Raw genomic sequence first — 26695 nt, forward strand, 5'->3', positions numbered from 1 at the left:
TTTTTAAATTTCTCCGCTATCGTCAATAATGATATGAAGTCTCTACACTTTCACCACCGCTACTCTTACTGTTACGCACTGATCACTTTGAATGCTACTACATCTACATTTAAACTGTGTAACAAAGTTTGGAAACCACTGGATAGGTGGACAGATGTATGGAGGAATAGACAGATAACATATCATTTAGAACAACCTTTCATATGAACTTTCATAATAAAAACACCACACCCAGTGATAAAATCTTTCTTCACATATATTTTATAACATTTCGAAGTACATTAAGTACATTTTGGAAATAGAAGCTACAGTTTATAAAACCTTTCCAGCAGAAATCATTGATGGGCCAGCATCAGCCTTTTTTTTTCCTCTAGCAGACAGGTCTATTTTCTATATAAAAAAAGAATTACAAAATAAAAACAAGAAGAAATTAGCTACATTATTTTGTCCTGCGCTACCTTTAAATTCCCATGAAAGCACCAGCTGTCTGCATCTCGTCTTTTATAAAATATAAATTATTGAAAAATATTCAAATGCTTGTGAACTAAATACAATAAAAAATGATCTCATAACAAAAATACAGAGACACTATAAAATATACAAAAAAAAACAACATCCAAAACAATTTCCTTCTGAATCCATTCTGAGATATGTATATGCCACAAAATATTGTTAAGTATACAATTGCCTGACTAGGGTTCATTAATACATACTACCTGCAGTAGACCGTAGACTCTGACATTTAACAACAGTATAATTTCCCGACAAAATAAATGTCAAAATATTAACATTTTAGGTAACAGAAATGTTTTCTTTGAGCACATTAATCTTACGAAGCCAATACTAACATTTTGACTTTGTGTTGGAGGAAAAAAAAAAAATTTTTTTTATACAAATAGGTAAAAAATAAATCTTTAAAGCTCACTTTAATACAGAATACTGACATCGGAAAAATACCTGAATACAAAAAAAAACAAAACAAAAACAAAAAAATAACACTGGCGTCAACATACACAAAAAGAGGAATGAACATACAGTGCAGCTTATTACTTACTGATTTGTTTAACTTCCAATTCTTTATGTTGGATATGGAAATATTGAGTCACCACTTAGACAGTATGAACACATACATCATCTCTTTTCTAAACTCAGTGGGAAACCAAAAATCAGCAAAGGGGTTTCTCTTTGTCCTTAAGCTGTGTGCTTTCTAACATATTAACAAAAGATGAAAAACAACATTTTACAAATACACGAGAGGTTTCTGGTCCCTGTCTTCTAACTTTGTGGGTGCACCGTGGCCAAAGACCTCACATGGGTTTTGGTTATTATTCCTGCTTTGTCTCTTGCTTATTTGTGTAATCTGGATCTCAGTAAAGCATTATGAAACAGAATCTGTACAAATAGACATCTCAGAAGCTATTTTCATCCATATGGGTAACTTTCAGCCACTGTAAACAATAACATTGTATTCTAATATAATACTCAACTTTGGCATTTCCCATAAGACTAGCGCACAGCCACTGTTCCCACTGTTTGGGAGGAAACTGTTGCCAATTTGCTTAAATGTAACCAGTCATTAATTCTGAACAATATTATTTTGCTCATAGGTAAGTTGCAAAAGAACTTAAAATTGAAATGCAAGCATCCACCATCAGTCCTGTTTGTCTCAAGCAAGCTAATTTGCATCACTTGTATCAATCCTTCCCCATTAGACATCATAAGAGATCACCTACATCATCCATCACCTTCATCTATCCCCTAAAGCTTCTGATTCTCTATAGTCAACTTTTATAGTAAGTTTTTCTATTACCAGACCCGCTTTCCTGCACTGTACCTTCACACTATACTACTCTTCCTTATGGCCAAAATGCACAACATAACACATGAAAAGAACAGCAAAATAACTCCATCAGCAAATTAACTTGTGATTTTTACTGTCTAGGCAAACACGATTATTAAAACATGTCTAAAGCTAAGCTTACATGGGCAGTGAACTGAAATTATGCATCTAACCTGCACATTAAAACTCCTGAATTTCCCCACATAGATCATCGACAGTTTGCTAATACCGGTGGTATATGCAAAAAAATGCACAAGTTTCAGTCACAATATGTGTCTCTAACGAGGTGGCAAACATATACATAAAGGTGAACGTGTCAGTTTCAAAAGCAACGGCTACTTTCAGTTGTCTTTCAGACACTCTTGCTATGAGTAACCTCACTAGGTCTTCACACACACTTACAAAGTAAGGGGCCAGTGTCTATAGTGTTGTCTGATAACGAATCAGCACATTTCAGTTAAAGGCTCCATGAGAACAGATTAGTAAAACTTGGCATCATTTGGTTCCACTGTAATACCTTCACTGAGAATATGAGAAAAAAAAAATACCCTTCACAACGCTTACCTGCAGATATACAGTGGACGTTTTCGTAATCAATGATATAATACTGGCACAAGCATATGCTCCTTAAACAGAAATTTATACAAGTCACTTTTTTTTTTGGTGCTAGCTGAAAAGTCTGTCACTGCCAAAGAGAAAAACAGTAAGCGTGTATGCAAGTATGACATTATACCTTCCTCAGTTCAGTTTTTGCATTTTTTGGCAACCGTTTTCTTAGCGGGAACTTTCCGCTCTGTTTAGCCCAACTTTTTTTTTATTGTCTCTTTCTTAATTCTCCCCCACTTTGCTACTTAGTCAGAACAGAACCTGAAGTCTACCTGATAACGCTTCGTCTGCCTCGAGCTGCTAAATAACACCAGTATAAGTCACGCGTGCGTGCACACACGCACACGAGCGCGCGTGCTTGCGTGCACACACATCTCAAATGCAACAGGGTATGAATACAGGTTTTTGGCGAGCGCCCTCTTTTTAAAATATGGTCTGAGAGACGGGAGCTCAAAGTTGACCACAGTTATTCATTTAAAAAAAAAAAAAAAAAAAAAAAAAAATTTTGGTCCCCAAAATAATTGGTTTACCAATTCTATCAAATGGTTAAGACCACTTTATGAACCCCAGTCCAAGTGGCTCGTTAACTTTTGTCTTCACTTCCTTTTTCTTATTTTTTTTTTTTTATCTCTGATTTCACTCATCCGTATCAGGCTTTACATCCAACATTGCATGCAGCTCCTCAGGAGTGTACCCCAGCAGGCTTTTTAAGTCACAGACAAAGCGGTAGACATAGCGTTTTCCAGATGTCTTGTGGATGATATTCTTGTCATAGTAGTAACGTAGGCCACGGCTCAGCTTCTCATAATTCATCTTGGGCTTGTTTTTTCTTTTGCCCCACCTTCGAGCAACCTGAAACAGCACAGTGAGCAGGATGTGTTAGAAACACACATAGTTTACATTTTAATATATATATAAAAAATAAAATACTACTACTAAAAACTACTTAAGACCTCCCAGCACGTGTGCCACATGACCAGCGGGGTCACAGCCTCTCACCTCATCTGGGTCAGAAAGCTTGAACTCCCAGCCGTCGCCTGTCCAGCTGATGAAGGACTGGCAAGACTTGTCGGTCAGTAGCTCCAGAAGAAACTGCCACAGCTGGATGGGGCCACTGCCTGCAGAGGAGATGGGGGAGGGAGAGAAGGTGTTCATCTAAAGAAGAGCCATTTACACTGATAGGACACATTGTTGTTTGCGCAGATGCCGGTTGTTGTGGGGATTGATTGAGGTGAGGGTCAGTTCAGAGCAAAGATATCCAGTTGTTGGGAGTGCTTCCAAATCCCATAGCCTGCTTAATAGCTTATGGAAATAAACTACTATAACAATACACTGTATCAAGAGCATGTTCATGATAAGAGGCATACAGTATTAGCATCACTCCATGTGCAATGTAGAATTTGCTAAGAAACAGCACTGACTGTATGTACAATGTACTGTTTTGTGAATAAAGTTTAAAAAAAAAGTCAGAGTCAAAAGAAGTACAATACTAATTATTCATGCTATATATGAAAGTTTTAAATATTCATGCACATTATTCGCTTAGTTTGAAAAGAGGAACAAAGAAAACCTTCTAATCTGGGTCAGACTGAAGTACAGCAGTGGAACCAAATGTCGTCCTAAGTACAACAGTCTCATTCATCATGCATTCCCCTGTCTGCCAGTTGCCCTGCGCAGTATGTGAATCTAGAGTGAGAGTCAGTGTCTGTAAGAGTTCCATACTGATGAAATCACTATTTTAAAATAAGAGGGGCTGCCTTTAGGCTTCAGCAGCACATCTACTGTACTTGAATACAGCCTGTTTTAAGAAAGAGAGCAGTTGCAAAGTCATCTGCAATGTTACAGTAGGATGCATTTTTCAAGAGTAAAGTTAAATTAATTAAAGTAAATAAAGGTAATAAAAGTCACTTTGAAGTTGCAGGGAAAAAAAAGTTTATTAGAGTTCATGGAAAAAAAAAAAAAAAAAAAAAAAAAAAAGGAGGGAAAGCAGAACAAAGGCGACAAAAAAAGGCTGGTTTTGTCTCTGAACTAGATTCACTGCAGCACACTTTGATCGTGTGGTTTTTTTTTGTTTTTTTTCAGCATATACATGAACCCACCCACTTTTGAGGCTTGCATGTTGAAATCACACCTGCCAGTGCAGCACACCGCCTCAGCAAAACTGGAGCTAAGCAAAAAGTCACCTCTCTCGAGTGCCTCCGAAAACCAAACGTACCCTTTTATAACAAAAACAAAAGCTTTCAGGGAAACAGACGTGTGGGCTGAACACTTGAAATTTAGAGCCCTTCTAGGCCTTACTAAGGCTGAAGAAGGTGCATGACAGCAGCCATTCTGAGTTTGGAAAATAAGTGGCTCTTTAACACTGGGTGTCACTCATACAGAAAGCTTTGACTCGCATTCCTGCAAGTCTGCTGCAGTAACAGTGAGCCCACATAAGGGTAATACCAGAACCTTGAGCTCTCACGCCACAATGTAGGTAACCCTTTTTAAAAAAAAAAAAAAATTCTGAAAATAAGTTAGAATCCTAATGCACAATGGGCCTCACTGAATAAGCATGCAGTTTGAGAAAAAAAAATAAATAAATAAAAAGAGTGAACAGCAGGGGGGCACATTTTCATCAGTATCTAGTCCCATCTACACACTGTGAGTCTTAAACCTATGCAACTATTTAAAGAAAGACAACTCAAAGTTGTGGTTGCCATTTTTGAAAAGGTGAGACCACTTAATATCCACTTGTAAGTGACTATTTTGACAACTTGCAATGCTGCAATGCAAATAAAAGGCCCCTGTGTGTACGAGTGAATACATGTAACAGCAGAGAGAGAGATTGGAAAAGACCGCGAGAGCATGAAATATTATGATACAAAATGAGAGTTTGCTGTGTTGTAAGGTTGTTCCTGATGTTGTTGCAGGCAGAGGTGCAAATGATGAATTGTCACAGGAAACCACGCAGATGGCAACTAGAGCTTTATCTCCCTGCAGTCTTATCAGGCTCCCTGTCCTCGCTACAAGTGTCACCTGTCACCCTGTGACTTAAACAGGAAGTCGAGCAAGAGCAAGCTGTCAAGCTGTCATAAACATTGTTTTGGAATTGTATAAGAGCTTATTTCTTTATTTTGAGGGATTTAAAAAAAAAAAAACTTTTTAGAGAGAGGTCTCTTTCTCTGTCTTGCTCCCCAGATCTTCTTTGTGTTTTTTTTTTTTTTTTTTTTTTTAAATTCATCCACCCACAAGTGCACATGGGCAAACACACAAAAATGCTTCACTCTTTGAAAGACCACAACTGTCTTTACACTGCTCTTCAGAATAGCAGGGACCAGAGCAGCAGCTGGAAAATTTTCTCTTAAAATTGGAGTGTTATAGCATTATTATTTTTCATCTTTCCATTTTTTTTTTAAATAGTTTAAAAACTTCGAAATAGGTCTTCTCCTCGGTGAGGATGCAGAACTACGCACTGGGATGAAAACAGTTGCCGTACTTTCTCCCCAAATACACTATTTGGAGCTGACACATGCAGTAAAGAAATTATATTTTATATCAAATATAAATAAATAAAAGTGCAGAAGGAACATATGGACGAGGAAACTTTGCAGCTATGATTTGTTTAAAAACTGTTTACATGGTGACTGCTTGCAGCAGGTTTGTAATGACTGTGCTGGCACAGTTAGCAGGGAGGAAAACACATTTAGATCACTCTAGCGAGGCTTTGACATTGTGCATAACTATCTTTCCAACATTTTATAAATGACTCACTGTTCTAGAAGTGACTTTTGAACTAATGACCATACAGCTGACCAATTAACTTGTGCATACCAACTTTTGAGCACTCTGTTGAGATCTGATGTATGCATTGTTTGTGACGTTGGAAAATATGCTTGGATTTCCCCTTTTCCAATGCTGGCAATCTGTGCTGCCGTGTGACTCTAATTTAAACAAGACTGAAAAAGTCCCAAACATTCTGTTAAGAGTCGATTCAGCATCAGTGTTCAGCTGTGTTTACAGTTCACTTTTAAAACTAGAATAAGTTGAATCAAACCCTGTACTACGCACAGGGATCGACAGCTACTCTCTTCATAGGTTCATATGGCATTTGACATTAACTAACTCAGCACCAAGAACACCAAGCTATTTCTGTCATCTTTCTTGGTTCGTACAAACATAAAAGTCGAATTTATGGCTCAGTGCTGATAAACTGTTATGAGGCAGTAACAGCAGCAGGTTTTTTTTTTTTGTTTGCTTTTTTGCACCTTTTTGAAACCAAAAGCCATGCCTGAAGCAAAAATAGTGCATTCGCTACACAAGAGCATTCAAATATCTCCACATCTTATTGAACTTGAAGAACATACATAAACCAGCGTTTTTGAGTATGCATGAGTGAGAAGATGCCTCGTGAGATGAAGAGATTATTTTACTCTGGTGTTATGTGCAGGGGCAGGCATAATTTCTAAGCTTCACGAGCGTTGCTAGGACGACCTGGAAAAAATAGGTTGAGATGCGGGTTGCTGATAAGAAGAAGGTAGATGAGAAGACAGAAGAGAAAAAAAAAAAAGCGAGAGAAAAAGAAGTGAAGTAAAAGGAGGCACAAGTAAAATCTGTTTTATTTCCTGTGATGTGCGTAACTTATGTTGCCTGGGTTAAAGGTGTCTCTCTTTATTTTTTTTTCTTCTTTGGTCTAAAAGTGTTGCATTCTGACAACCTAAGATCTGGGGCTTTTGCAGAGCGTCAACAAGTGTGTTGCAGCACTTTGGATTTTAGTCCCAAAAAAAATGTAAACAGAAAATCAACAATTGGAGTGACTTTCCGTAAAAGTATACTGTTGGCACGCATTTAATATCAGGAAAAAAACAGCAAGACCAACATCATTATTTAAATGTAAAGCACTTTATAATGCATAAAGTTTGATCTCTAGACATCTTACCTGTGTATCCTGCCAGTGCTGCTGCTGGAATGACGGGTTTATCCTTGCTGAGGTCTGAGCGCTCCCTCACATAGTCTTTAAAGGTGCCCTTGGGCTTGTGGCCATGCAAGGCAGCGGGGTAGTCTTCTGAGTCAAAGCTGTCATAGGACGGTACCCGCTGCAGGCTGCTAAACGAAGACTGGCTGCTCCACGACTGGGTCAATCGGTCGCAGCTCTCATAGCTCTCAATGCTCTCGAACGAGTCCTGACCACCAAGCTTACCTGGAAGGGAAGAGTGAAAGGAAATGGCAAAAAAAAAAGAGATTGTTATACAGGGTGTAACTTACAAACTCTACCCTAACTTTGTATCAGGAGAGATTTCAGTAATATGTTTTTCCTTTGGAGCGAGGGGGGGGGGGGGTCAAAGTAGACAAGCTATATGATATTTAACCTTGAGTGTGTAGGCCTATTTTGATTATGGCAAAAATCTCAAGATGATTCTCGTCAACACTGGCACTGCAAATTAACAATTACTCACCGAGTTTTATAACATCATTCAATTTTTCACAGTCGCATTATCTCTCTTTTCTAGTCATCTCAAGATGAAAAAGAAACGAGCGCGCTTGATTTATGACACGGATCCATTTCTATGACAAATCCCTATTTACCTTTTTTCCTAGATTTTGGGATGCCAAAACTGAACAATTGAAAAAAAAATTCAATTAATTGCACAACCCTGGTAGAAATGTGATGAAAGGGGCATTAGCAGCACCTTACAAGTAAATTATGCTGCTTCTCGCTAAGCTATAGCTTCTTGCTCTGTACAGTGCCACGTCTCACCATTTCACACCTCATTTCACTTTTACAACCAGCATTTGGGTTTGATTTTAAATGGAAGACATTCACACAAATTGTCCCGCTATTTTTGGCCTTGGGGACGATAAGAGGAGTCATTCAATGGTAAGTCATTAACAAATGACAGATAATGCTGCGCCTCTATTGATGCCGAAATCTTCAGCTGGTAAAATTGAAGCCACATGTGGATCTCAATTGTGCTACAAAATACTTTCCCACGTTGGGAGAGCAAAGTCAATGCGCAAAAAAAAGAAAAAAAAACCTGGTGTGATGCATGGGGATTGGATCTCGAGCCTTGCAGGCAAATGCTTAAAGCACTGGATAGAGGCTTGGTTTACATGGCACTTGCTATTAATTTATACAGCTGGGGATTAGTGAGAAGAAAACCCTAGCTTTATGGCTAAAAATGTAAATCATACAGCTAATTCCTCTGTAAACTATTGCTGGGAGAGAAAACAAGCTTGCGCATTCAGAAAAGCAAACAGTTTCATGAGAAAACCCCACGCTTGCTAGCTGAGGATGACACCTCTATCTCCTTACCCAGAACTCTAAGGTTGAGTCAAAGAAAAGAGGGCAAGAAAAACAAGAAAGAGAAAAAAATTTTTTTTTTTTTGAAGGTTACACCACTTGAACTGTTTTACATAAGGGACATGCGGCAAGAACAGAACACATTGTGGCTTTGGTTCGTGTATCACTCTGACAAAAACAATAGAGTTTTCTTTTTTTTCCCAACTCAGTCTAAAGTGTACGAGTCGGGTTTGCTTGAACCACAAGCCAACCAGAGGGCCTGCTTTTCTTCTCTTCTAATACTTGCACACTGATGTGGCATGACAAGATTCTGGTAGCTTCAGCACAATCACACGCAGGCAGACACCCACAGAAACCTTCAACTTCTACATGCAAGACAAACACATGCAAGTGCATGTGGATGCATTTATTAAGCAGGTAATCCAAGCAAACCTTTGAGCATTACATAAAATGCACTGCGTTTTCACTGCAAGGCTGATCTTAAATTCTTAATATATTATTAAATCTCAACTGCATACTTATGCACTGTATGATCTCTCACCTCTGCTGCTGAGGCGTCCCACACACATGTTGTCAGGTGACACCACCTCTTGCTTGACAGAAAAGTAGTCTCCCGGCATGGAGTTGAGGGCCGTGTCCCGTAGGATGACAGCAGCAGGGTATTCACTCTCATATTTGAGCGTCAGCAGTTCTTCTGAGCTGATGGGATGAAGTGTCTGGTAGGACTCTGTGATGAAGCCCGGTTCTGAGTATTCAGAAGGAGGGACACACTGAGCGTGCTCAACACCATAGCCTGGAGATACAAAGGGAAATGAGTGTAGATGGAAAGCAGAGAAGGAAAGCAAGCAAGGAGCAACACAGGGGAGTAAGATCAATCTTAAAGGAGTGGAGTCATTATCCCTCTTGTGCTGAACCACTGCTGAGATTCTCAGTGTGTGAATAGCCCAAAACAAAATACAGGCTTGAGCAGATGAGAACAATCTTGTAGATTTTCAGCAGGAATATTGATTATGCCCTAACCTAACCATGAATGCATGGTCACTATTCAGCTACAGCTGCAAAGATGTACTGACGATCAATATACAGGAAATAAATCCAAGTGGGAAAAAAAATGGGAAAAAGGGTGACTTTTGCTACACTGATGTGGCATGACTAACTGATTTTTTTTTTCCCACCCTAACCCTAATCTCTGTCATTTACGTCACTGGACCACATCATCCACTTCCTCGATTTACATTCCCTTTCATATTTGACGCATTTTATTTTGGGGATTTGTGACTGTGATGAGTACTTACTGACAAAATAGTCTGAGGTATAGCGGGATTCCTGGAAGTTAGAGTTCAGTCCATTCATGGGGTAATGCTTTGTATCCTCTTCATGAAAAATAGATGGAGAATGAGAATCAGTGACCTCATCATTGATTTCATGTATCATGTAGCTGCATCCTGCATTATCAAAAATTAATGACCCTGAGCTAAATTGTGTCTTCCTGTTTGGCTCCCGTTACAAAAGCGAATACCAGCAGAGTCTTAAATTGGAGTAAGTGGTGATGTCAGCTGGTGGGGGTGAGAGCTTTCTTTTTTAACTTGCATCACATAACTGAGACTTTTAAACCATCTTATAATCAGAAAATCAACATCTTGGTTTCTAATTTTTACGGCCTTACCTTTCTGAAGCATTTCTAAATGTTCCCAAAGGATGTCGCCCACAAAGTCAGGCGCTAAGTCCAAGAAGCGCTCCTTCCCCATCGCACACAGGCTGGCTCCGTTGATGCCAAATTTCTCAAAATCCACATTCTTCAGACTGAATTCATTCACTGTCCACGTTAGCCACTCAGCCACATGTTTTTCTGTCCACAGTCTAGGATCTGCACAGGATTACAAATGGTTAGTGCTTCTGCTACATGCTGACATGGTTACACTGTATAGACATTTATTCAAATATTTAGGTCAACTTGAGAATGATGTGACAGGAAAGTTTAAATGTTGAGTTTTCATATTTTAGCACTCTAAACTGTAGCCAACTTTCACTCAATAATCAACAACAAAATGGGAAGAAGAAGTGACTATGAACCGCAGTGGTAATGAAAAGGAAAAAAAAAAATCATAATTTGCAGCTCATAGAACTACATGGGGATGCTTAAAATCCTGCTCCAAACAGCATGAAGGAGCTCTCTGGTTTCAGTTTTCAATGCTAAATCTTCACTGTCTTGTCTCTGTGTCAGGGCTGGATGTTGCAGTCAGTCAGTCTGCCCAGACCGAAATAAATATATAATGTAGCTCAGTTTCTGGAATCACTGGGCGTTTCCTTTTTAGTCAGTCTTTCTAAAAGCTGCTTTCTCTGAATCCTCTGAAGAAGGTTGTAATGTGAAAGAACCACAGATGTGCGCGTCTGATATCTGATGTGCTCGTGTTGCAATTTGATTTTTAAAACGAAAATGTTAACAGGCACTAGTAAGAGTAAAAGCAACTGGCAGTCTTACCTTTGGGAATGCCGAGTCGCTGCTGTTCCTTTGTAAAGCCACTAAAGGTGGCCTTCAGAGCCTGGGACATCATCTCTTTACTTCCTGGAGTTAGCAGGGGGACATCTCCACACTCTGGATCTGACAATCACAAATGACAAAGAAGATTTATTCCAGTTTTATTTTGAGTAATACTAATATCGGTTAAACCTGAAATCTGAATTACTAATATTACATGCTGCTTTCATTCCTATTGACAAACCAAGCTATGGCAATGCATCCTGTATTATATTTCATGCCGATAAAGCTTACTGAATGGAAAATTTAATTGAGACAAAGAGGCGGCGGGAAGAGTCTTGTGAATGTGTGCTTCGGTTAGACATTCGCACAGATGCGCGCATGCATCCTCGTCCCCACACACACGCGCGCGCACACACGCACACACACACAAACATTTATATCTACCGTGATCAACAACATGGTTCAACAATTACATTCCGTCTAGACAGACACCGTCTCCATATTGGTTCCAATCTGCTGAAACGAGGACTGTCACAGCTTTGGATCTGACCTGTTTAAAAACCAAGGGGAGTACTGCGTCGCTTTGTGTACACCGCCTTTATAATAGAAAATCTATGCATAAGAAGTAATTAAAACATATGTAGTAGTTTTTAAATTAAGTGTCATGGGAGTATTTTTTGTTTGTTTTGTTTTTTTAAGACTCCTTTGGTAAATCCCACATTTGTTTACAAACATTTCAAACACTACCCCCTCTTCTACCTGCACATCCTGGGTGGGAGAGCAGTGGCCGGTGCCCATCAGTGACACTATGACCCCTGCTAGCCCTCCTACCATGTCGCCCCGACACAGTGGGCCTACTGTCACAGGACCAAGCATGGGGTCAAACATTCTGACAGGTCAAGGGTCAAGGGATGAGGTGATGATGTCACCTCGGCTGCTAGCGGGTGACTTGGAAAGTTGGGGGTGGCCTGTCTCGAGGGTTTCAGTTACACACTAGGGTTACTGTTCTCAGCTCACAGCCAGTGGGCAACCAATGGGACACAGAGCTCCCTTTGATGGCTTTAAACAGTGCCTGATGACTTGCACTCATCTAATTAGATTGACTAGGCTGCAGAAGTATGGGATAAGGGGCAAAACAGAGGAGATGATGAGGACAGAAGGAGAAAGACCCCCCAGGCCTCCAACACAAGAATAAAATAGTTTAAAAAAAAACAAAACAACTTAGACTCAACAAATAAAACTTGTAAACAGCCACAAAAAAGAACCTAGAGTTTCAGTTAAGGCATGCTTTATCGTTGAATCTCCAAGCTGTCCACACTCATTTGCACAGTGCACAATGATATGTCATTATCTGTTAGCATGCGGTAAGACATAATGTCATTATCTTGCCTGATCAACTCTAGGGGGGTGTAGCGCATACGACAAAACTTAAAAGTGACAACAGGTCATCTTGGGCCTCGAGTAGGTTTAAAATGCATACACACAAAAAAAAAAAGAAAAAAATCAAGGGCTCAATCAGGTCTGGTCTTCTCTGGCATGTCTATTTCTTTAGCTCATTTTTCTTTGTCCATTACATGCAATTTAAAATCATTAGTCACAGATCACAAAAGGCTTGTCTTCAGGGTAAATACGTTGAGGAATAGTTGTGTCACTCTCCTCTGAGCACCGCCATGTGTCAAACCCAGATGTTCTGGCATCTCCACCGGCTGGTGGGTTTATCTGCCAGCAGTATACTAGAGCAACATACAGTTCATGCTTGTTTTCACCACTTGCTGACGTTGCGACCTTGTCTGGAATGCACAGCAGCTGCCCCCCCCCCCCTTGCCCATGTAACCAGTGTCTGTCTGGCTGTTTGTAAAATTAGGTTTCCCAGTTTCTTTTTTTTTTTTTTTTTTTTTGGGTCTTTAGGTCTTTTTTTCCCCCTTTTTTGGCAGCAGACTGGAGAAAGAAGACAGAGGAGCTCTTTGCTTCTTCATGTGATTCAATTCGGAGTGTAATAATATATTATGAACAAAAAAAAAAAAAATGCAGCTATTCTAGTCAGAAGTGAAGGTAAAAGGTCGAAGAGTTGAGAACAAGCACTGTTTCGCAGTCTCGCACAAAACATCATTTAAACTCCTGTCAGACATGGCTCACACATCAAAATAAACCCGGTTTCACAATTTTAAAAAAATCAAACAAAACAAAAAAACAAAGACTGCAAGGTTGTCTAGGTTACTACTGAGCTAATTTTGCTTTTAAGTAGTGTTGGTGATGCAGAAACGTACATGTTGCATGTGGCTGCAAACTGAGATGGGACTGGGGCTCAGACAGTCTGTGCTTTGATGTGAAAGCAAAGGCAAAATGTGGCAGTTTATTTAAGCTGGCTCAAGCGGAGTTTGTCTGCACTTTCGAACCGTTTACACCCCTCCCTCCCCATCGCTTTTATCAACCCGTCCACAGCTTTTACTTGCCTACACAGACTTGAACCCCACTTTAGCACTAAATCTTCCATCAGAGACACTTAACACTACAGTGCATGAGAACTAACATTAGGTGCGATAGAGAGAAAAATGTGGACCCAGACTACAAAGCAAACGTAGATGTGAACTGCAGTTTCTTTTGTTTTTATTTTGAATCGCTTGCCACAGATAGCATATTATTCTTACTATTCTTATTATTATGCCAATATATTATTATTAAGATGTGTTAATATTTCTTCAAAATTGTGCGCGGGCTCTAATTCAAATCACAAACTCAAGCACAATTCAAAGCAAAGCCGAAGTACGACCTGTCAGGTGACAGTCAGAAAGTGTGCTTTATGTATTGCTTTGTTGTATTTTCTTTGATTTGAGCTGAACTCTTAAAAACATGAGGCAGAGGGTTCGGCGAGGCTGAAAGGAGAACACTAAATGCAAAAGTGAAGTGATAATAGAGCAGTCTCCATGGTGAATGATCCATATGAAAGTTATCTGCGGCAGAGCTAATGTACAATGTGCATCCATTAGCGAGAGAGGCGAGCTTGGATCTAGACAATCTCTAGTAAATGATGAAGTCCTGATACAATTTCAATGCCTGTGAGCCCCATTAGATACAGAATGGTCAGTATGTACTGAGAGTTAGAGCATCCACTAGTCATCACTTTCCACATTAGACTGTGTGGGTCTGTCCGCAAAATGAGTCCCATCCACTTAGCTCAAGAAATGTGGGGATGGTTGTAAATCACAGGCAACATTATGGCATTTACATTTCACTAACAAGTCTGAAAAAAAAATAGTTTCTGCAACAAAAAGTACAAAACAAAACCAATTTTTCCTAATGAGGTAAAAACCATCTTAATTCCAGCTATTCTAAGAATCACTCATGAACTGAGATGTTTAGTGTGGATTACAGTAAAAGGTATTGATTAGCCTTTCTCATTATGCTATGATATGAGTGATGAACAAGCTGCTGAGTGTGACGACAATATTTCCCCCCAGGGATTCTCACCGAGGCTGTTGCACCTTTACTGTTCTGCCCTTGTGAGCAATCCCCAACCCAGCCTCAGACAGAAGTACTTTTTGCACCTCAGGCTGTTAAAATGACTCACATAAACACACATACACACATACAAACTAAATTAGCAGTCATTTTTGCCTGTGCGCCAGAGCGTGGGTGTGAAATTGGGATTTTTGCAGTCAGGGCCAAAGTCTATTGGGCTGGAATAGGCACGGATGGGCAGGGCAGGACAGGGTTGGGGAAGATAGCAAGGGAGCATCTTGGGTGGGTGATGGGTGACTGAGCTGAAGGGAGTGGGCAGGGGGGGGAAAAAAGTGAGAAGGAGGCAGACCAATGAATGGGAGGTTTCATAAAGCTCCCTCTCTTCTCCTTGTCTATGGCATGACATCACAGTGGGATCAGTGCCATCTTCCAGCCTCTGGCGGAGAGTCAGTTCATTCATAAAGCCTGGACTGCTGCCTCTGCTCCAAATGATGCAATGATACAAGCAGAGCAGGCAACCAGACCCAACAAATAAGGGACAATATGCCTTCTATCATGCGATTGAACTATAAATAGGCCTATAGAGTTTATGAGTGGGTGTGTGATGGTGTCAGGAAAAGAGATCCGACTGTGGTAAAAATAAGAACAGCATCTGAAAAGATACTTCAAAGCTGGGTTTTTGAAAACCTTTGTCAATGTAAGGATCTACTAGTTGGGGTCAAATAGTAATTTATTTATATCACAGTCAAAGATTGGGCGCCCCACTCTATACGCCTCTTTATAAAAGATGTGCATAAGTCCATTTCCTGTGGCTGAGTTGCCACTTCCTGTGGGAGGTGAGGTGAATTGAGGGTTCAGGTGAGGGTTAAACATTTCATAGCAACCACTAAGGCCTTATACCATTCCTGAATATCCCTACGTGCACACGTGTAAATATCCGCAGGCTCACAGCAAACTGCAAGGAAAAAGACAGGAGCTCCTGGTTAACAGCTAAGAGCTTATAATTGGTTCTTTAAGGCAGACCAGCCCACTGTTGACCAGAGGTGACGGCGGTATCTGAAAGCGCCTTTGATGGAGAGCCATATCTAGACCCCCAGTCTGCAAATGCAGGGTCATAAACTCGACCAGTATGAAGGGAACCCATTCAGCGCCACAGGGTGATAAAGTGGTGACCGAAGGCTGCAGTGAAGCAAAAGGAGGAGGACGGGGTGGCTGTCTGGTTTTAAGAGGGCTGCTTGTTCAGTCGGCCACACTGTTTAAATTTCCATCTCAATGCCAAGAATCAGGAATTGAAGTGCAGACAAGGTGATGAAGCAGACCAGACCGACAGCAGACCTAAGCACGCTCCGAAGCAGGACAATGTCAAGCTGAAGCGATCCCACGCACAAACCAGTACAATCCCACCATCACAGGCAGCAGTGCTGAATAACTAGTTTTATTCTTAGATCTTCACCACTGCCTTCTGGCTGCCCTCCTGAAACACAAGCCTGTGGTGGTGTAAGGCTGCTGTACGGGACAAGCCTAGAACAGCTGACATCTGTCTTTGGCCATGAAAGTAGAGTTGCTGAGGATCATCACCACCACAGACACACTGGCTACTGAAGCAGACAATAAGTCAGACTAATACCCAATAGCTGCCTTTCTGTCTTCCACTCCCTTCTTCTCTGAAATCATATTAGCCCATGATGTGAAAGTGCATTAACTCTTCTGTTTATGCTTCGGCGCTTGATATGACATTCATTTTGAAATGAAATGATGAAGCTTGTTGGAAATTCTGTCCCCCTACGAAATACAAAAAAAAAAAAAACAAAAAAAAACAAAGAGCTGTCGCTTTCAGCAGGATTTGGTTCCTTTTTGCAACTCTAACTGCCTAAAAGCTGTGTTGCTCTGTGATCTTTAACAGTGTGAAAAGGCCAATTTTTACTTACTTATTCCAAAAAAGATCAGACAGTTTTGTTTTATACATCAGTACATGGATAGTGGCAAGAAAATAGGGAATTGACAGGGAAGCGCTACACTAGAGAGCGCAGGTGGTGCTAGCCTAGCCATGTCCAGGCTCCGCTGCGGTTATAAACAGACATGGGATGCTCTGGAGGAACTGTTTAGGCGTTAAACCAAACACACGACATATCTGACAAACAGTTTACTTTTTGTGTTGCATTTTTTCCACAAAACATGGTGCCTGCTCCATTTTTAGTCCAAACTGATACATTCCACAATCAGGTTCCTGATACAAGTGTGAATCGTGTGGGACAGCATGAGGATGCACACTTGGATGGAACTGTTTGCAACACAACCATACTTTGGTGCAACATGTATGCTTGTAAATCTTGTAATGACTGGGTCCAATTAGACACCGTACATATATGAGACTGTTGCTTGTTTGAAGGCAAACGATGGACGGCAGATGGATACTTGATAAATAAATTCTCCCTAGACCGCCGTGTTTTCATGTTGCATGCCTCACATTCCACCTCTGTTTTACAATCACTAATGTGCTTCTCACAGCTTTCTTGTTTTCCTCTAATGTGACCAAAAATGACTTGCGGTCTCAGTGGCAATATGGTTTCGGCTCAAGATGATGAATCGTTCTACTATTTTAGGCTCAGTGTTGGCTCCACGGCTAATAGGAGTAGAAAACATCAAACATCTGGCCACATCTCTCTCCTGTTATCTTTTTGAAAATATGCGCGTTTTTCTTGACGCTGTGAAACCTCTCAGGTTTGGCTGACTGTACTGTTCAAAAGATTTGATAACTGGAAAGTTACAACTCAGGGTTTTGCAATAAGAGATGGAAGTGATTTCTAAAAACATGAGACTAACGTCTCAGTTGAGCAGTTGTGTAAACTTGTGCTCTAAAATGTCTTATCTCCCACTCTTTAGTTCTCTCTCCTAAACACACATAAACGCAGGCATGCACAGACAGGGTGTGACTCATTCAATCAAAGGATGACTGGACTTCAGGGGATATCGTGCTGCTTCATTTGACAATGTGACTGGTCATGATGAAAGCAATGACCATATCTTGTAAAATTCCTGCTAGTGACTCAAAATGTGGTCACAGTTACCTTGCAACCATGCGTAAAACAAATACACATTGCAGAGCAACAGAGTGTCTCAAAAACATAGCTATATGAGGCCAAGTTAACAATGGTCAACAAGAACATTTTCTGTAACTGTCAAAGTTATTTTAACGTAGAAAAAAGCCAAGAGACATACACTCAGGAAATGTGCCTTCGATTTGACAGTGTCTGTGATGCAAGCTCATCACAAGCACCGCAGAGTCGCACTCAAACACCAAACAAACACACCCCTCTCTATCATCTGTTGCTTTGGCAGGCCGGTCGATCCATATACATCTGATGCTGTGGGTCTTGTACGCATACACTTGGTGGCTGCGCCCCATTTGTTCACCTGATTACAAAAACAGCATGCGATGCATGCTGACTCCGAAAACAGGTGTTGTGCAGCAAGCAGAGACAAAACAGAAAATAAGGGAAGAAAATCTGGAACAGACGCTGAACAAAATAAGTGACATGCCCTCATTGTGGACAGCTGAACATCTGCAGTGAAACAAACTGACTACCTTTTAAGACAGAGGACTGATTCTCAAAGCAGGCGTGTTTCTAAACCAGCCCAGTTCCCATTTTATTATAGGAAACACAGCTACTAAATGTGGAACCATAAAACAGAAACTCTGTAAAAAGCCACTCAGGACAATGCTGAGATGCGTGGGCAGTTGTGGAGCCCTTTTAGGACAGTGTCAAGCTAGTTAGGGTTCCCCGTCAGACTAGTAATGAGAGGCAGAGGCTTGTGATAGCTGTAAGCGGTTAGCTAATCAACACCGGCGGACAGCCAGTGGCATGTGGTGCAGCAGGCGTCTCGTCCCATGACTCAGGGATTACAAGCTAGGAATGACTGGGGATGGGACAAAGTGCATTCTCCAGGAACTCACTACAGTATATACCACATCAAGGGCATGAGAGAAACTCATGTGGCCAACAGAAAGGCATGGAAACAGAGGAAGAAAGGGAAAGGAGGGGGAGGAACACTAGTGGAGGAATTGAGTCAGTGGGTGGGTGAATGATTGAAAAGAGTTACAAAAAAATGCTTGTTGATGCTTTTTATTTTTTTTCTCCTTTGCTTTGGTTGTTGGCTTTTTGTGTAATGTGTCTAAAACGAGAAGCTGCGGAAGACCCCTTGCCAAGAAACACACTCTTGCTATTGTGATTTCTATATTTTATAACCATTTACTGCAGTCACACTGGCCACACCTTGCTAGCTCCTCAACCCCTTACTCACCATATGCTTATTATTTAGCACACTGCTGTATCTGGCGCTAGCACGCCTTGTTTTATGACTAAGCTTTATAAGCAAATATTAAGGTGTGTAGTCACAAGGGAAACATCAAGAAAGACCCACGCACAATAATGGTTTTATGTTTCCATGGGCAACGCAACAGATGAAGGAACCGATGAATGAATTGCTGACTGGATGCAGGAATAACCCATTTAATGAAACAAAGTGGCACCACTGTGCAATGTGGGAAAGAAACACAGAGTCATTGTGAAAATTCAAAGCCTAACTGTCACAGGGAGAGCAAGCTGGTATCTGTTGCCCTCTAGGGACAGTTAAGGCCTGTTTAAACACTACCTAATGTCATGTAGGTGAGGCACTGATCACTGGACCCAAGTTTTGATCTCACAAACCACGCTTCAGCTTGACACACCAGACATCAGAAGAAAAACTAACCTGTGTGCTCTGTTTGGCCCAATTCATTGACAGACCACATCAAGAGAAGCATGGATCACCCAAACAGTATTTGCACAGCTGCTAGCCAGCCACGCACGCTCAAACACTGGCATATATTACACTGTGCTACTCAAGCAGCGCTGTCACAAATGCACTAAAGCAAAAACCTGAAGCTTATGTAACTCCCCCTTTCCTGACTCAAGCCACTACTCCTCAGCACTGTATCAACATGGGAGGTACCATGAAAGAGAAAGTAGGTGAAGTCCATCTAGGAGTCATTCGTGTGGCATGGCCTGTATGTGCTTGTGTGAATGCTGTCTGTTTCAAGTTTGGAATTGGATGCCATATAAGGTCTCCCGGAATAAGTGTCAGAACTGCCAGTTACAACAAAGTGCAGCATTTTGATCAGATAAAAGTGAACCTTCCCGAAGTGCTTTCTATGACTCTATGCATACCAACCAGCAGAGCATATTCACAAACATTCCTGTGTTTCACTGAACTTCAACCTTCAGGCATGCCAGAGACAGAAAGTAAAAAGAGAGAGGGGAGAGACAGTTCACTCAAGTCTAAAAATTGTATTGTAAATAATTAACTCTGTTGAATATTAAATCTGTCATAAATGTTGCTTAAACACACTGTGATACTCCCTGTAATGTAGAGCTCTCCCTTATCTTAAACATTTGTCTCAGTAAAGTTTTCTTATGGCTGCTTAGTGCTTTCACTAATAATAATCCCACGGTATGGGTTCAAATAAAGTAAGTGAGGGGGTACCTTAAACTGACTCCTGTAACAGTGAAGCAGAAATGTTGTTTGGGTGTACCTCTGACTCTGGCAGTGCGTGGTTGGCTTTTAAAGAGTTTACCTCTGCTGCCACTTGCATCACAAAAGAAAACGAAAGAGTAAGGTGGGCTGAAAACCACTTAAGCCTTTTAGAAGGGTTCATGCATGTACAGTGTGTGACTGCAAGTGTTGTTCTCAACAATGCCCCGGCCCTGCCTGGGAAAAGCTGAGCAGCTATGACCACTTGCTGTGGAACGCCTTCTCACAGTAACAGCACAGCTCTTGCTAGTCCAGCAAACTGACATGAATGGAGCACTTATTTCTTTTAGAAGGGTGTAAGCAAAGCAAGTGCAGCTTGGGCATGCTTGCAACTTTACTTCTTATTAGGCAGAGGAACGGCCTTGGGCATTGGTTATACATCTATCTTGTAAGCATGGTAACACCAAGAAGTAAACAGTGTGCGTTTGTGTGCATGTGTGTAAGAGGGAGGTGAAGAAAAGATGTGTTTGTGTGAAGTTGTGAACTGCTCTTTGGCAGGCTCAGCTTGACCTGAGTGCACCCAACTTAGCGTAAGTAGGAGCGAGAGTTGCGAAATGCTTTTGCAAGATTGTGCTAAGCTTTGGCAACAATACTGCAGCTGTCAGCACAATTTGGGAGTTTGTGTGATGTGCATGTCTGAATTTATGCTCTGCAGGTATTGACAGCAGGGAGAAGGTGGTTAATGTGGTGAGTCACAGCCCCTTAGTGGGTCAGCACTAGCAATTAGTATCACATTTCCATGATGCATCAGTGCTGCTTGCTACTCTACTAATAGGTTCTCTGCACCTGAACTGCAAAAGCACAGGGGGATTGGTTAATGTAAAAAGCTGCTGAATGCAAATCCTCTAAACATGCCACCATATGTCACTAAAAAGGAGAAGTGAAACCACACAAAGGTTTAAACTCCAACACAAAAACAGCTTACAGTTGCGGCCTTCCCTGCCTGTGCCCTGGACTACCCCTGGAGCAAGCCAAAGGTTCTGGGCAATGGAGTTAAGAGAGGCAAGCCTCAGCACTGCAGATTCATCACCTCAGCCTGCCTCTCCTTCCCTCTGGAAAGTCAGTTTCAGCCACTAAGGAGGAGGGGGGGGAGGCAGAGAAGAAAGGAGAAAGGGAGGCAGAGGGGTTGGCAGGGAGGGGAGGGGAGGGGAGGGGAGGGGAGGGGGGTTATTAGGAACCACTGCCTGTCTCCCATGCCGGCTGGGCAAAATGCCTTGGATTTCCCCAGAATGGCATGGAATATATGGGTCAGTGTTAGGTGACAAATCTCCAATGAAATCAAAGCAGGATTAAAGAGACAGGGTTACCATTTATACAAAACGGAAATATGGAAAAACTTGGATAGCTTTTCATACTTGAAATAATCAGAGAACTGTCATTAAACATACAGCCGGTCTGAAAGTGACAGCTACATGAAAGAAAATGTAAACAGTAAAACTCACAGTGCTGTTTGCATGTACTAAATATTTTCCAGTGCTGAGCAAGACAGCATACTTTGTGATGGATGTTCACAAATGTAAAAACTCAAGTGTAATAACTTTTTTTTTTTCACATCAGTACCTTCCTTCAGGCACATCATCACGTTTGAAACAAAGACACACCTGTCAGAGCCGGATTCCTAGTACCAAGAAACACACATACATGCATACAATCAAGCCTACTGCAAGACTTTAGACCCTCAGGCGTGATTTCATCTCTCTCAAGTCTTGCGTGTATTCCAATATTGAGCAACACAGCAGCGCCTTCATCAAAGAAAAGCGTTCAGGACGTCATGTCCCTCTCAGCTTATTTACTTCTCGAGAATTTACTAGCGTGGTTACCGTGAGCGTAATCCGGCGACAGCCGCTCGCGTTACAAGGAAACGTTGAGGCGTAAATGTACAGTAAGTCTCGTGTTAGCTGTCAAAGCGCTCAGAAGAGTTATATTACTCACCGTCCATTTTTTCAGCCTTTATGATTGTTAACGTCGGTTTCATATCGACAGCTGCCGTCATGATCATCAGATCAGCGTAAATTAAAAACGCCGCCTCCCTCTTTAATTCTAACAGCTTCCAAAAGCGCAATATAAAAGAGAAGATCTTCTCCTCCTCTGACGTCCCGATCAGGTCTCGATTTTTTTATTTATTTATTTTCCCCTCACACTAAAAAAAAAAAAGAAAAGAAAAGAAAAAAGAAAGAAAAGAAAAAAAACACCAGATTCAGATTCTTTTACTCCTAACTTATGTATCTCCCTCTCCGGTACACACACACTCCCTCTTTTCTTCGTTCTTTCTTACTCACTCACTCACTCACACACTCACTTACTCCCTCCTCTCTATCTGTGGATATGGGCGTTGCATTGCAAAGAGCCAGAGAGCGCCGACAGACGAAGGGGGCGGTGTCTGGACCTGACTTGCTAGTTGATTCACAATTCAATTACAATGCCCCCCCCCCCAAACTAGACACACACACACACACACACACACACATACACACCCACACACACCAGCTCACGCGATAGCTGTTTCACCCCTGTGAGAACCTACAGGTACCAAGACCCCTACGTCATCGGACGCACTTCTTACTTTCTTACTTTGCTCTTTACTGGGATGAGAAACACTGCATATTTGATGATGAGCAGCCTCGGAAACAATGTGTAAACACTGATTTATCACGTAATCTATCGTGCCAAAACATTACGAATTATTCAGTGTAGTTAAAAAAAAAAAAATCAGTCTACTGGGAAAAACAGCATATTCTGACACTGATAATATTGACTCTGAGCCCAAACAATATCATGATATTAAATAGCCGTGTGAAAAATAGTTTTTGAATCCCCCCCCCCCCCCCCCCCAAAAAAAAAAAAAAAATCAGCTGTATCTAAAAAAAAGTTACTAAGAGCTAAAATAACCTAGACTGTCTTTTTCCTATATTCTAGGCATCCTCATAACTTGTAACTCACCCTCATAAACACCTCAGAGTATTTCCTGTTCAGGTTGCAGAGATCAATAAAAGCCAGCCATGTCTACGTTCCTTACACTGCTGCAGCATAGTCATAACAGCGTTCATCTTTACAAAGAGTTGCAGTATTAACCTTCATTCAAAATAAATCTACCGATAAAAATAACTTGCATAAGTAGTGCATTGTTTAGTTGCATGGATATTTAAAACAAACTGGGTCACCAAGACCATTAATGACATTCTAGTTGGGAAAACACAAACTGCCTTTTCTTTTTGTGTCTTTGTGCTTGCTTTTCTTTTTTCTTTTTTTTTTTTAATCTGCCAATAATCAGGAAAAATGACCATGCCTTCCTGGAAATTGAATCATGAATTTGTTCTGCTACTGAAAAAGAATAAAGACAAAAGAAAGACTGGGCTTTTTGCCACAGTAGTACTCCACTCTTCATAAGACACTGTCATCAAAGAACACCTCCCATGGCAACAGAAGCAGTAATAACAGATTGTAATGCTATTAATTTTACACCAGATTTTGCAAGAAACTGAAGTGTAAACAGTTTTCTTTAAAGCACAAGTCCTTTTTCCATATGTAGCCAATACCCATCCCCATCATAAGAAACCTAGTTAGAATGAATCAATGGCACAACCTATGATGCGCATCCATACGATACATCTGCATGTCCTGTACACTTGTACGTCTAAATGGAACGATCTGGGAGGAGGCTGGGGAGCCAGGGATATTGATCACACATGGATTTTTAAACTGGTGGTACTTCACCGACTCCATTAGCAGCCCTGGATCAGGTTTCACTGCCCTGATAGGAGCCTCATCTGGGAGGAGTGCTGGTGGGTTCTGCGGTGAGAAGCGCTGCCTCACTGGGTGGTGGTGGTGGTGGTGGGGGTGTTGGAGGAGAAGAATGGAAGAAGAAACAGTAGCTCTCCAGTCAGCACGTCGGTCTCTCAAACGCTCTGACTGAACCTCTTTGTTTTCTGTTAATGAACTCCCTCTCATCTGGTCTTAAAAGGACAGCCTGGGTTCTTTTGTGCCTAAGGGCAGCCATTTAGAGTTTAACGGTGTTGCTGACTAATGTCTGGATAATTTTTATTTAGTTTCCATCCATCTTTACTTGTTTACATATTGTGTTTATGTGTTTGATTGATTTAAGTGGTCTATTCACACTGAAATGGTCATACAGTACCAAAATAATAATGATAAAAAAAAACCATATTATTAAACTAAAATCTTAAAACTTTCAGATGGTAAAATTTAAAGAAACATCGGTTCTTTAAATTCTCGCATCTGAATATATTTCTGTTATTTTTATGTCCCTATGTTTCTCAACTGTTCCTCAGAGCAGTGACCATTCCCTCAGATAGTCTGGTGTACAATGACCCTTAAGGCAAACAGCACTCTGACATGAGGAACATATTATGCATAAAAAAAAGGTTAAATGCTAAACAATCAATTTCTCATAATCAGGAGTAGAAACTCCTTGTATCATGATTTTGCGCAATATGGGTTTCACAAACAGCTGCTAAAACAATAGTGTAATTTTCTTCTTGGAGAGAGACACAAAACAACCATCTTGTGTATGTACAGTACCCCCGAGGACACATGTCCTAGATCAAACAAGTTTTGGTTTCAGTGTCTCCTTTCTTCACCTGGCAAATGCTGTTTCCATGGTTTTGACAGTTAGCTGCCTTCACTCATTTGTGTTGCTGTATAGCATCCCCCAGCAAACGCAGCTTTCTCTCTCCTCGTTGCCGCTTGCTGTCAGTCTCTTACTGGCACATCTGTGCTTTCTGCCTGTCTATAATCCTTAGATGTAACCGTTGCACCTGCTACTTTTCACAGAGTTAACTGAAAGGTTATTTGATTTAGAGCAATCCATACAGCTGTCAAGTGATATTTGTCTTTGATGACGGCGCCCTTGCAGTAGTTGGGATACTCTGAGGCTTTTGAGTTCAACATTATACATTCTTTCACGTTTACAGACGCTAAGTCTTAAAAGATGACCGAGATAAAATCAAAAAGTCCCAGAGAATGCCTATGATCTGAGGGGTATTATATGCTGTGTGAATAGACACCATTTAGCATGTAATCAATCAGTCACTTATTTACAGGCACTCAAGCACACACAGATGGGACGCGCACACGCACAGGCGCTCACACACACACACACACACACACACACACACACACACACACACACACACACACACACACAGAGCAGACAGTCAAACAGTAAAACAGTGGGGTCCTTGTGGCTTCTGTCTAACAGCTCAGTCCCAGCTCTATCTGTGGTGGATGCTGTCTGAAGGTGCCACAGGCTGGATGCACTCCTGCTGAGATCAGAGGGTTAGTTGGGACAGGAGTGCTGTGTCCCTGTGTCTGCTCAGAGATGTCTACTGTGCTCATGTACATCTCTTTCTTATGCCTCACATTCCAAAATCCCTTCTGAGACCGTGTGTGTATGTGTGTGTGTGTGTTTTTGTGTGTGTGTGTGTGTGTGTGTGTGTGTGTGTGTGTGTGTGTGTGTGTGTGTGTGTGTGTGTGTGTGTGTGCGCTCCACTAAATTGCATGGATGTAAGTGCACTGGGAAAGTAGCAGGGCCTCCCTGAACAAAGGCTCAGCTCTTTTCTGAACAATTAGCTCCGCTAAAAAGGACATCTCTTCCTCCATTAGCGGCACCACGTGCCCCCCATCACTCCATTGTGCAGATAATTCAATTATCCCCACCCCCCTCCGAGTCTCTTTGCCTCCCAGACCTCCCTTTACTTGTCTTGCTTTCCTCTCTCCCTCCCTCCTTTCTGTTATTAGCACAGTCTCACAGTCTGCTAGTCCTCACAACTAAAGGGACCATACAACAGTGTTGATATATTTTTCATATGATAAATGAAGGTTGTGTATTATAGGAAATAGCAACACCCAAAGGAATGGTCCACTCAGTTAAGAAACATGCAGCTGTTGGATCCTTTTTTTTGTTGTTGTTAATTATTACATGAATCCTGTTTATATTGAAACACTAAAGCAAGCAACTGACCATTAACGAGTACAAAATGGACTTGATCCAACAGCAAACGCAAATTGTGGGACACAGTCAGAGGAATTAACTTTTACCACTACTGGTAAACTGCACTCATTGTTGTTAAAGGCCATGAATATCGCTAAGCTTACAACATAAACGTTAAAACAATGGGAGGTCTGTCACAGGATTCATTAAAGCACCACCTTTCCTGGTGAGCTGGCATCTGTTGCATCATCACCCGTCAGTGATTGCATGTCTTTCAGAACTGCATGTTCTCCAACTGAAGTGGTTTGTAATTAGTCACTGCACTATCAAGAGGAACTTACCGCACGAACACTTCCTCGAAATACGGCCCGTAAAACTCTGGGAAAGGGAAGTTTAAATATGGCTGACTTTTAAACGCAGAACATTTCCCCCCAAAAAATAAATAAATACAATTAAAAGCTAGAAGGAAAGAAATGGATCATTTTTCAATCAGAGTACAATGCCAAA

The 26695-nt window shown here is 41.2% G+C and overlaps 1 protein-coding gene across 3 annotated transcripts in view; it reads right to left on the reverse strand.

Moving 5' to 3' along the window:
* Positions 1–238: 238 nt before the first annotated feature.
* The window catches only part of ets1 (v-ets avian erythroblastosis virus E26 oncogene homolog 1), a 35841-nt gene continuing 9384 nt past the window's right edge, over positions 239–26695 (reverse strand). For 2 of the 3 annotated variants that reach the window (XM_030744893.1, XM_030744894.1), the window contains exons 4-10: positions 11209–11328; positions 10393–10593; positions 10022–10099; positions 9268–9519; positions 7365–7625; positions 3446–3564; positions 239–3298 (exon numbers count right to left, since the gene is read on the reverse strand). In XM_030744893.1, coding sequence (XP_030600753.1) covers positions 3083–3298; positions 3446–3564; positions 7365–7625; positions 9268–9519; positions 10022–10099; positions 10393–10593; positions 11209–11328 — 1247 coding nt within the window. In that variant the 3' untranslated portion in view covers positions 239–3082. Of the gene's footprint in view, positions 3299–3445; positions 3565–7364; positions 7626–9267; positions 9520–10021; positions 10100–10392; positions 10594–11208; positions 11329–22170; positions 22536–26695 lie in introns of those variants that run through there. The other variant, XM_030744896.1, reaches the window with a different exon arrangement.

The sequence above is a fragment of the Archocentrus centrarchus genome, chromosome 13 (assembly GCF_007364275.1).
Source record: "Archocentrus centrarchus isolate MPI-CPG fArcCen1 chromosome 13, fArcCen1, whole genome shotgun sequence".
Lineage (NCBI taxonomy): Eukaryota > Metazoa > Chordata > Actinopteri > Cichliformes > Cichlidae > Archocentrus > Archocentrus centrarchus.